Source organism: Odocoileus virginianus, chromosome 28, assembly GCF_023699985.2.
Source record: "Odocoileus virginianus isolate 20LAN1187 ecotype Illinois chromosome 28, Ovbor_1.2, whole genome shotgun sequence".
Classification (NCBI taxonomy): domain Eukaryota; kingdom Metazoa; phylum Chordata; class Mammalia; order Artiodactyla; family Cervidae; genus Odocoileus; species Odocoileus virginianus.
This window is the reverse complement of record NC_069701.1, coordinates 25,216,584-25,227,678: the sequence shown is the minus strand read 5'-3', so window position 1 is coordinate 25,227,678 and position 11,095 is coordinate 25,216,584. Positions and strand designations below refer to the sequence as shown.

At 43.8% G+C, this 11,095-nt stretch overlaps 2 protein-coding genes across 2 annotated transcripts; one reads left to right on the top strand and one right to left on the bottom strand.

Moving 5' to 3' along the window:
- Positions 1-200: 200 nt before the first annotated feature.
- LOC110127446 (prostate and testis expressed protein 3) lies at positions 201-4,950 on the bottom strand. The gene is made up of 3 exons (XM_020877676.2): positions 4,912-4,950; positions 796-970; positions 201-369 (listed from the first exon to the last, which is right to left on the bottom strand). Exons 1-3 carry the CDS (start codon positions 4,948-4,950, stop codon positions 227-229), a joined length of 357 nt encoding a protein of 118 aa, XP_020733335.2. The 3' UTR covers positions 201-226.
- On the top strand, positions 1,130-8,541 carry PATE2 (prostate and testis expressed 2). Its single transcript, XM_020877699.2, has 5 exons — positions 1,130-1,216; positions 6,287-6,421; positions 6,565-6,588; positions 7,052-7,180; positions 7,528-8,541. Exons 2-5 carry the CDS (start codon positions 6,370-6,372, stop codon positions 7,662-7,664), a joined length of 342 nt encoding a protein of 113 aa, XP_020733358.1. The 5' UTR covers positions 1,130-1,216; positions 6,287-6,369; the 3' UTR covers positions 7,665-8,541.
- Positions 8,542-11,095: the final 2,554 nt, after the last annotated feature.

The following is an 11,095-nucleotide window of genomic DNA, read 5'->3' as shown; positions in this document are numbered from 1 at the left end:
AGGGTAAGCTTGAAGTACAGAAATGCTAGTCCTTGTAATGGGAGAAATCTGTTGTTCAGAATAGTAATCCTCTGACTGAGGTAGAAACCAAGCTTGAGGCAACAGCAAGGATAACACTGAATTACAGAGAGGGGGGTGGGGTCCCTCCAGAACAGACAGGGCAGAAAAGCCAGGGCAGGCCAACTGTGAAGGCAGAGACGTCCTGGTAACGTTTTAGAGGGAGAACTCAGTAGTAGAAGTATTTTGGCGCTTTGAAGTTACAGTAATTGTAGTTGCAGCATTTGTGAACATAAGTTCGATCCTGGAAATTGTATGTCAGATCTCTGCAGAATCTCTGACACACCAAATACGATAACTGGAGGGTGCCATCTATAATAAGAAGGAATCAGAGAAAAATCAGCCAGTGATCTAAGTTCTTTAAAGACAAGTCACATGTGGCACTAGTCCTGTCCGTAAAGATTTAATAGGGCATCAGGGGTAGGTTTGGGGTTGGCTTCCCATCTTGTACTTCCCAAGGGGACTCAGGCAGGGAGATGAAGACATCACGGGTCCCCTGCAGGACTTATTGGCCTAAATTCCCTGGAAAACCTCAACCCTCTGTACTGATGTTTCTTCCTCCTGGCTCATTTCCCCAAGTCCTCTTCAGTCTGCATGCACAGGGGCCTGTGCCCATGGGTATGTGGCACTTTGGTTCCTCTCTTGAATTGACCTTAGCCTGAGATAGAAATTTGCTGGCATACTCTCCTAAGAATTTTCCAGGAATCTCACAGCACCTCCCCGGACCCTCTAACTTACCCTGGAAGATCTTTAAGATCATGCATGTCTCATGCTTCTGAGCAACACAGATGCCAAAGCCTCTTCTACAGCGATCTGTCTGGGTACGAAGGTGGCAGGTTATGCATCTCAGTGGTGTCACTGCAGGAGGGCACAGAGCTGGTGTAAGGCCGGGGAGGCAGAGACTTAGAAGAAACTAGACCTAGCTAGACCTGGGAGTGGGCTGGGGGGATAGTGCAGGGGGGGGCGTTGGGATGAGGTAGCAAGCAGTTTGAGCCCTCACCAGCTCATTGTGAGCTCATTGTGAGAGTAAAAGGATTCTGACCCCCAATTTAGCCCTTTTAACCTGGTGAAAGTGAAGTGTCTGACTCTTTTGTGACCCCATGGACTGTAGCTCTCCAGGTTCATCTGTCCATGAAATTCTCCAGGCAAAAAAACTGGAGTGAGTAGCCATTCCCTTTTCCGGGGGATCTTCCCAACCCAGGGATTGAACTGAAGGCAAATTCTTTACCATCTTTGCCACCAGGGAAGCCCGTTTAACCTGATAACCTTGAACAAAGATTTAACCTCTATGGCATGCATTTTCTGGCTTAAAGATGATTCTGTTAATGCTAACCTGGCTTACTTGGCAGCAGTGTAGATAGAGTGGGATAATGAAGCTGAGTGCTTTAAAGTGTTTGACCCATTACTCTGATGGGATTTCTGACATTCATCACATAGGTATGGTTAGGTGATAATAGTCTGTTTTGAACTTCAAACTGAATCTATGTGAAAGCCTCCTGAATTATATACCACAGTCGGTGCCACTTTATGTGGTACTGTGGGGGGGACTGATCAAAATAAAGTTTAACTTTAAAAAATGCTCCTTAATACACCTAAATGAGAAAGTATCATTTCTTAAGCATCTTTTTTGGGCCATGTTCTCTTTCTTTGTTATCTGATTTAATTCTCACAGAAGCCTTGTAACTAGGTATTTCCCCATTTCTCAGATGAGCAACCAGAGAATTTAAGACAGTGACTGAATTATTTTTTTATCGTGTCTGATCCCAGTGCATCCAGTATTTTCTTTCCTACAATCACTTGTTTGAATATAAAAATCACTGGTAAGGGTATCAAAACCCTTGATGTCACTAAAACCAACTATGAAATTATTCACTGTAGACTGACCAGCTCCCTCAGCAAATAGGGCACAGATTTATATATGGGAAGGATGTACTGAGGGAGACCTTGCCCAGAGTTTTGATTATGGGGAATGGTAGGGACGGAGTGGTAGGGGCGTCCTACGAAGGGGCAGACGTAGAGGCTTGAACCCTTGGTGGGGAACGGTAGAATGTTACAAACATCGGACAAGTCGACGCGGAGGCCCAGGGAGCACTCTAAAGGCTGGCTTCCCCTCCCATATAAATCTAGTCAAGACTCAGCCCAGCCTGGACACCACCCACACGTACGGAGTGTCCCAGGGAGTCCCCTCGACCCTGGCTCTGGAGCCCACTCCTGCAGCCTCTTGACTCACCCACACTGCAGCAGAGGAGGAATAAGAGCAACGAGAAGGATCTGTCCATCCTGACAGAGAAGCACCTCGCACGGGAAGAAAAGAAGCCAGGGCTGGCACGCACAGGCCCGTAGGCTACAAGAGGAAACCTTGCTCTTCATCACAGGGCAGGGATTATTCATGCCCGAGGGGAACCAGGCCCACACAGTCATCTCTGGGCGCCACAGTTTCTTGCTTTCTCCACCCATCACAGAGGATGGTAGTTAAAAAATGTTGGCATTTACATGAAGTTAACTTTGTTTTTTTTTTTGTATATATATATATATATATTCACCATATATATATAATTCATCTTAGTAATTATTATTAACACAGTTATTATTCTTATCCTAATTTCACAGAGGAGGAAGCTAAGGCCTGGTGAGGTCCAGTATCTTTCCCAAGATCACATTTCTAGTGACTTATAGTGCCAGTATTCAGAGCAAGATCTTCTAGTTTCAGAAGCCATGCCTTTAACCATTTTGATTGAATGCCTCTTGGAGGTCTGTTCATACATTCAACTAGTATTCATTGAGCACTTTTATAGGCCAAGCACAGTTTCATGTATGAGAACAGGGCAACAAATAAGATAAAAAAAAGCTCACCTAGCTCCACGCCTTATGGGTGAGCAAAAGAAGAGAGAAAGAGGTAAAAAGAAGGGATCATCCATGACTAAGCTGGGTCTTCCAATTAGAACTTCTGATTCTCAGCCCAGAACTCTTTCATTTTACCAGAAATCTGTTTTCCAAGGCCAGGAGATATTTACTTTGGAGGGCTGTGAAATCATCTCTAGGATTATCACATGGCTTGATCTTTTGCGAATTTATATTGTGTATCTGGCCAGTTTGGCCCACATGCTTTAGGGATCTGTCTCTACAAAAATTAACTCAGGTAAGGTTCACCATGGGTAAACTACTGGAAAACTATGACTGGTTCAGGCACTGTCAATCTCTGACATTTCACTGACCCATCAGTGAACTTATGGTACTTTGGCTAGAGATAATAGGAATCTTCTATCGTGGACTCATTTAATGACATGTTCTTTAGCTGTAGGAACAGTATGTTCTTCAAAATGTCTCAAGTATGACATTTTTAGGTGACAGATAAAGATTGGGTGAAATCAAGCCTTAGCTCAAGTGCCATGAAATTTATGATGTTCCTTTTATGTGAGCACAGTGTTGAGTCCATCTGCCTAAGAAGAGAGCCATAGGCCTTTAAATGAGAGAGTCTGTTCCTTTGAAAATAATTGATTCTAGAAATCAACTTCGTGAAGTCTATGAATCCAGTTTTCTGTCTTCCACCTTTCAGAAGAAGATGTTAGAAACTGGGATAGCATTTTTCAGGACTTTCCAAAGGCTTATCAAGAAGGCAAGCTTCTGAGCCTTTATGTGCCACCTGTTTCCTCTTCTCTATCTTTAAAGAGAGTGACTCTAGAATCAAAGCAAAGGAAGAAGAAATTCTAGGTTAAACCACAGAGGGTTTGCCCAGTTTCTATGCTACTGCCTTCAAGGTGCCTTCTGGCAGATATTTTCTGAAAGCCCCACTGAGTTTTGAACCTCTTCCCTATTTCCAGTTAGGACTGTAGAATTTCGCAATGCTGCCCACGCACTAGGTTCTCTGATCTTACTTCTCATCCCTCACCCATCAAATTTTCTCTTGGAAACAATGTACTGTGGGCCTTCTAAAGTAGAATGGATATTTGTGGATGTGAATCTGGAACTCAAAATAGAGGTCAGAGGTAGAGATATAAAACTGGGTGTCATCAGCACATGGGTGATCTCAAGCTCAAGCTGTGAGAACAGACCCAGGTCTCATGCAGTCTTCAGAACTCAATTAGTTCCCAGCTGCTAACCCACCCAAAGCAAATTAAACAGTTTATTCTGAAACTGATGGTGTCTTCAAAGTTCATTCCAGAAGAAGCTGTCAGTCTTTCCATCTTTTCCAACACCCAAAGCCCAAGGGAAGCCTTGATGAAACAACATATGACATGATGCTCCCAATTATCATCTTCACAGCCAGGTTCTTGATCCTTGAATGCCAAAACCGCAGCTACAGCCTTTCCTGTAGCTTTCCTGGCCAGGTGCCCTTTCCCATACATGGCTCCTTTTGACTGAAGTTTCTGACACCTACCCTAGCAAAAGGACCCAGGCTGCTCCTGAAGTTTTAAGCCCTGTACAAGGGATTCGTGTTTGATAGTTTCCAAGGCCTTCACGCAGACTTGAATATACTACTAACACCAATCTTATGATGAAAATTCATTCTCAATGTTGGTAACATACCCAGAGTCACAACATTGGCAAGCAGCGGAACCAGAATCTGAACCCACATGAGTACCAAACTTGAGCCTGGGATAAAGGGAGATGTCCTTTCTAGAATTTAGTATCAGTACAGAAGAGTGGGTACTTTGATGTCTTTTGCAGTCCTGGGAAAAATGATGCTTTTCATTGACATCTTGCAATTGTAATAGTGAGCAAGAAATCCCACTTTATGTGTATGGGACTAAGTAATCTCAGTAGCAAGCACCGAGCATCGTCCACTGCAGCCCCTCTCCCTCCTTACCTGCCATCACCTCCAGCAAGATGCATCTCTCTGAGTTTTTTGCTCACCCATGTCTCTAGAACCACATGAGCAGCTCTCATCCCCATGTGGCAGGTTGCTTGATATCTCTGAACTTGGACATTTGCTGTGCCTTTGGGTGCCTGTCCTTATTCACCACCCTATTGTGGTATTGGAGAAGACTCTTCAGAGTCCCTTGGACTGCAAGGAGATCAAATCAGTAAGTCCTAAAGGCAATCAACCCTGAATATTCATTGGAAGGACTGATGCTGAAGCTGAAGCTCTAATACTTTGGCCACTTGATACAAAGAGTCGACTCATTGGAAAAGACCCTGATGGTGGGAAAGCTTGAGGGCAGGAGGAGAAGAGGGCAGCAGAGGATGAGATGGGTATATGGCATCACTGATTCAATGGACAGGAGTTTGAGAAAACTCTGGGAGATAGTGAAGGGAGGCCTGGCATGGGGTCATAAAGAGTCAGACAACACTAGTGACTGAGCAACAACGACCACAACCCTATTCACTTATTCTAGCTATTAATGGCACATCACTAGCTTTCAGAGTTCCTTTGCAAGTACCCTTTCTTCAGGGACACCTTCCCTGGTCACACAGTCAAATTTGAATGTCCTTTATCTAGGCCTCCAAGTCAGCTGTGGTTGATGTACTTGTGTTCACCTTAACTAGCCTCTAACCTTCGTGATGCTGCAGATTAGTGGCCTGATTTGCTTGGTATCTTCTCTTTTGATAATACTGGCATTTGGTATGTGTGTAGAAAATATTTACTTTTTAAAAAGACATCAATTAATTGGTAACACCTGAAGGCAAAGTAGGCACATCTCTCCTCCTCCTGAAACTTCCCTTTCCTACACCACAGCAGGGACACTTCAGTGTTTCCCTCACATTCAGACAATACCTGAAATCCTGAATTTAATTCCTGGTGCCTCAGTCTAGGGCTTCCCAAGTGGCACTAGTGGTAAAGAACCCGATTGCCAATGCAGGAGACAAAAGAGAGGCAGGGTTCGATCCCTTTGTCAGGAAGATCCCTTGGAGGAGGGCACGGCAACCCACTCCAGTATTCTTGCCTGGAGAATCCAATGGACGGAGGAGCCTGGTGGGTTACAGTCCACAGGGCCGCAAAGAGTTGGATATGACTGAAGCGCACGCCTCAGTCTAAGTGAGACAATGACAAATCTGATTATTCTGAGATTATCAAAAAGAGCTAAAAGGAATGAAAGTATCCAAACCCTCTCTTAAAAGGTTAAAATGTGGCAAAGAGACTTGTCTTTCCTAGCAGAGCCAAGGCTTAGCTATAGAGGAGAATTTTAAAATAGATGGTTTATGGGCAGCGGGCTGCAGTTGGTGCTTTGGGAACACTGAGATACTGCTCGTCACTGAAATTTTACGATTATATGCTTATATGATTTAGAAGAATAGCCCAAGGACAGAACACGATGGAGATCAGCCAGTACCTTCCACAGGCAACTAACTGCACATGACCAAAGTCCCAGGATGTTTGTTCCCTTTCTGCTGTGCATTGTTATTCTAGTCTGCATGAGTAAGGGTAAGTCCTGGAGGCAAAGGGCGGGCTGGTTGTTGGTTAAGAGAAAGGAAGGTGCTAGGGGAGGAGAAATTTCCAGAATTGGCTCTTGGGGCTTTGGCAGATGTATATGCAGCTGTGATAAGAAAAACTTTCTCTTTTCACAGGTGAATTTCATGAACAGGAGACAGGTACGACCATGGCTAGTCTCAAGTCCTCAGTAAAAAGGTTATTGGTGACACTCTAGGTGTAAACCTCCCCCTCCCTCTTTTGAGAAAGCTGTAATCCATTCTTACTGTAAAATCCTGGGAGTTTGATCTTACCAATTTAGTCCATTTCGTGAAGTTAGGAAGCTAAAATCCCTGTCTTTGCTTCCTTTTCTCCATTACTGAACAAAATCATCAGGCTAGATAAGGGGCTCATTACTTGGGGACCAGAGATGAATTTTTAGGGGAACTCTGACCTCTTGAAATTACATTCAGTGTTTGATTTATGTCTGTACAAGTTTGCTTTCACAAGATTATCAAAGGAGTCAGGGTCCCAAGAAAAGTTGGGAAGCACTAGGCAGTAAAGTTCCTGTTGGGAAGCCCCCCAGCCTGGAGAATCTTCACCATAAAACTGCATCCTATAAGCACCTTTTTCTGTGTCTGGCAGAGCCTTCAATGATGTGTTACAAATGTAAAAGATATCATCTCGGGATATGCTATGAATCCATGAGGTCCTGCAACCTGAAGCACAGACAGACATGTGCCGTTGAAAACATTTACTTCCTCACCAAGAAAGGTAGAGTGGGCATAGAGGAACTGAGAAGGAGCCACCTTTCCCCCACTTAGAGGCAGCCGCTTCCTTTTGTCATTAGAACACATGGGTGAGTCGGATGGGTGAGGATGGGATGGTCCTGCAAAGATGGACTTTTCTGTAAGACAGTATTGAGCGAAGGAGAGGTAAATGTCCCCTCTAAGTTAGAAAATAAAATCCATTCTCTGGGTCAGTAATTAATAGACTGTGTCTTTTAGCTCACTAGGGTCTAGAGAAAAGTCAGTGAAGGTCTGAAGAGAGGTGATTCCTAGGAACATGATAGGAGAACACAGAGTCATCCTGGCTGTATTCCGTTTCTTTCACCTCCTCAGGGCGGAGTATGTATTACTATTCAAAACTGTCGTGTAAGGCCAACTGTGAGGACATCAACTTCTTAAGTTTTGAGAAGAGGACAGAGCTCATCTGTTGCAAACATAAAAGCTACTGCAACCTCCCCGAAGGTGTCTAGTTCTGCATCTCTCCTGGAGTTTTGATTATTCTTCAACTCATCATCCCCTATATGTTTTTTTGCCAAACCTATATTTTGTTCTCCTCTTCTAACCAGTGGCGGGCAGTGAGAAAACCAGCAGGTAGTTAAAAGCGTAGCCATCATTACTGATGGAGCCCCAGACAGAATTTTTGCAAATCCCTATTTACAGGGTTTTGGTTTTTTTATGATGGTACTGCCATGGATATTGTTGGGATTTCAATTGGTTATTCATTATGTCCTATATGGAAATGCACAGTGTTAGTCACTCAGTCACGTCCGATTCTTTGTGACCCTATGGACAGTAGCTCACCAGGTTTCTCTGTCCATGGAATTCTCCAGGCAAGAATACTGTACTGGGTTGCCATTCCCTTCTCCAAGGGACCTTTTCGATCCAAGGATTGAACCTGGGTCTCCTGCATTGGCAGGCAGATTCTTTACAGCCTGAGCCACCTGAGAAGCCAACTTTAGGTAATGTAGTAATATCAAATCTCGTTTTAATCACATAAATGTCTGTTTTATTTATCCCATTCTGAATGTAAGTGCAAAGACTTGTGTCAAAATCATCCCAAACCAGTACTGGGAATTCTGTAACCACACTTTATCCTCATTCATACTCATTGCTCTAGGCTAGGATTATCTGGATTAGCCCTGGCACCCTCCTTGTGTCCATGGGTTATGCCAATAAGAAGACTAACTCGAATTTTCTAATCTGCTGGCAACATGAGCTGTATCTTTCTCATGGAGACCTTTTGGGGGGGAAATCTCAGGCCAAGAAAAAACTGGACAAACATAGGAAAGAGGCTTCAAGAACTATTTTAGGGGCATTTCAGTTTGTGGAAAGGAAGATTCAAGAAACAGTCTGGTGTGGCTGGAGCTGCCATCACCCTCTCTGACCAGGTGGCACTTGGTTGAACCAAGTGATTGAACTGGAAATGGAGACCTTGTGCCAGAATGGCTGTTTCTTCCCACAAGAATGTGAAAAAAGATGCTGCTAATAAAGCAGGTGAAGATAATAGAATGTATGGAGATTCCATGCAGTAGTGTTCTAGTTACAGAGAGCCCTATGTAAGATGCAGTTATGAATAAGCAGAAGGAGTGATATAGCGAAAGCTAATGGTGGTGGGAGATCAAGACAGTCAGTCCTACAGGAAATCAACCCTCAATATTCATTGGAAAGACTGAAGCTGAAGCTCCAATGCTTGACCACCTGATATGAGTAGCCACTCATTGGAAAAGACCCTGATGCTGGGAAAGATTGAGGGCAAGAGGAGAAGGGGGTGACAGAGGATGAGATGGTTGGATGGCATCACTGACTCGATGGAAATGAATCTGAGCACGTTCCAGGAGCTGGTGATGGGCAGGGAAGCCAGGAGTGCTGCAGACCATGGGGTTGCAAAGAGTTGGACATGACTTAGCGTCTGAACAACAACAGTGGTGGGAAGAGATGTAGATCCCTCCCTCTCTCTCCCTCCTCCCTCCCTCCCCATCCCTCTCACTCTCCCTCCTTCCCTCCTTCCCTTCCTTCCTCCACCTCTCTTTTCCCCTCCCTCTCTGATATAATAAAACAGATAGGCAGAGAAAGACTGGACTGCATTGGTGGTGGAACAGCACGCCTGTGGCCAAGGTGGTGAAGCCTCCTTGGGTGTGAAATAACCCCAGCATTTCTCTCCCTGTGAATGAAGCATACTGCAGTTCTTGGTCCTGGATTTCCATGATCAATTTTCTCCCTTATTATGCCGCAGGAAATTCTTACAATAAACCGATCACGCCTCTACTTGAATAGTCTGGTGTAGTCTCTGCCGTTGCCTGTGTCTGAAAATATAATCCTTCCTGAGAGATTCTCATTTGGGATTTTATCCATACAAAGTGGGGATAAAAAGAGACAAGTAGATAACTTTTTAAAAATAGGCAGGCAGGTTGGAAAAGTCAATCGAACAGGGATATTTTGAGTTAAGGAAACACATATTTTTAAAAATTTTATTGAAGTGTATTTGATTTACAGTGTTGTGTTAATTTCTGCTGTAAAGCTAAGTGATTCAGTTATATATATATATATATTTTTTCATATTCTTTTCCACTATGGTTTATCACAGGATATTGAATAGAGTTCCCTGTGCTATGTATTAGGTCCTTGTTGTTTACCCATCCTGTATATAATAGTTTGCATCTGCTGACTCCACACTCCCAACCCTTCCATCCCCCATACCCCTCCCCATTGTTAACCTGAAGTCTGTTTCCTATGCCTGTGAGTCTGTTTCTGTTTCACAGATATATTCACTGGTGTCATATTTTAGATTCTACGTACAAGTGGTATCATATGGTACTTGCTTTTTCTGTCTGACTTACTTCGCTTAGTATGATCATCTCTAGGCACATCCATGTTGCTGCAAATAGCATGATTTCCTTCCTTTTAACGGCTGAGTAACATCCCGTTGTACATATATACCGCATCTTCTTTATCCATGCATCTGCGGATGGACATTTAGGGGAAAGAGCATATTGTTGTTTCTGACTTTATATAGGCTCTCTCACCTGTTGAATTATGGGGTTGGGAGACGTAATCTAAAAAAAATAAAAGAAAAAAGAAAGAGATCATTGTTTTCCAATGGGCTTCATAATAGACTTTAAAAATATTTGTGAATCAATGTTTAGACAAAACTTGGCTTTGTTGAACAAGAAGTTTCTAATTCTAAAACCTTTCCTTAATCTTTCAAGAACAAGCATTGGTACTGTCAGCATTAAAACATTGAATGTTACATCATATATGGATGACTTTGATTTGACTTTGGTGCCCTGCTCGAAGCTTCTTTGCTGACCAGCGCACCTGCCCCTCCACTGCACTGGGTGTTGGTTTATGACAACTCACAGCTATTTCCTTCTCCGGAGAATAGCCCTCTGCCAAATGGGAGCTGCCTCGCCTGGACACTAAGCTCCCGACTAGAGCAAACCCCTCAGCCAACAAATGGCCAACTCCTCCCATCATGTTGGGACTAAGTCTGTGGCGGTTCTTGTGCCAGAGCTTTTCTGTGGGATCTGGCTAAAGCCAGTCTGCAGTTGAGACCATGTTATTGTTAACATTTCCCCTGACCTCCCTTGCTTTCTTTACTCCCCCTGTAAATTTTAGGCTGAGAAGGCCAAGTGTTTTCTACCATCATAGGGCATGGAGTGCTTAAACAAGATGAGGGAATTCCCCAGTGGTCCCGTGGCTAGGACTCTGCACTCTCACTGCTGAGGACACAGGTTTGATCCCTGGTTGGGGAACTAGGATCCCACAAGCCATGTGATGTGGCCAGAGTAAAAATTTTTTTAAATAATAAAATAAAACAAGATGAGGTTGGGTTACAAATGTTACATTCTGGTACCTCTGAGTGATAGTGCATGTGGTATGTGAATTGGCCTTATTCGGCTTC

Coding starts and splice junctions, on each gene's coding strand:
- PATE2 (XM_020877699.2), top strand. CDS start 6,370: ATGTTTGTTCCCTTTCTGCTGTGCATTGTTATTCTAGTCTGCATGAGT. Junction 6,589..7,051: donor ATTTCATGAACAGGAGACAG/GTACGACCATGG, acceptor TGTGTCTGGCAG/AGCCTTCAATGATGTGTTAC. Junction 7,181..7,527: donor TTACTTCCTCACCAAGAAAG/GTAGAGTGGGCA, acceptor TCACCTCCTCAG/GGCGGAGTATGTATTACTAT.
- LOC110127446 (XM_020877676.2), bottom strand. CDS start 4,950: ATGGGGATGAGAGCTGCTCATGTGGTTCTAGAGACATGG. Junction 971..4,911: donor ATGTGGTTCTAGAGACATGG/GTGAGCAAAAAA, acceptor AGCTAGGTCTAG/TTTCTTCTAAGTCTCTGCCT. Junction 370..795: donor GATCTTAAAGATCTTCCAGG/GTAAGTTAGAGG, acceptor TTCTTATTATAG/ATGGCACCCTCCAGTTATCG.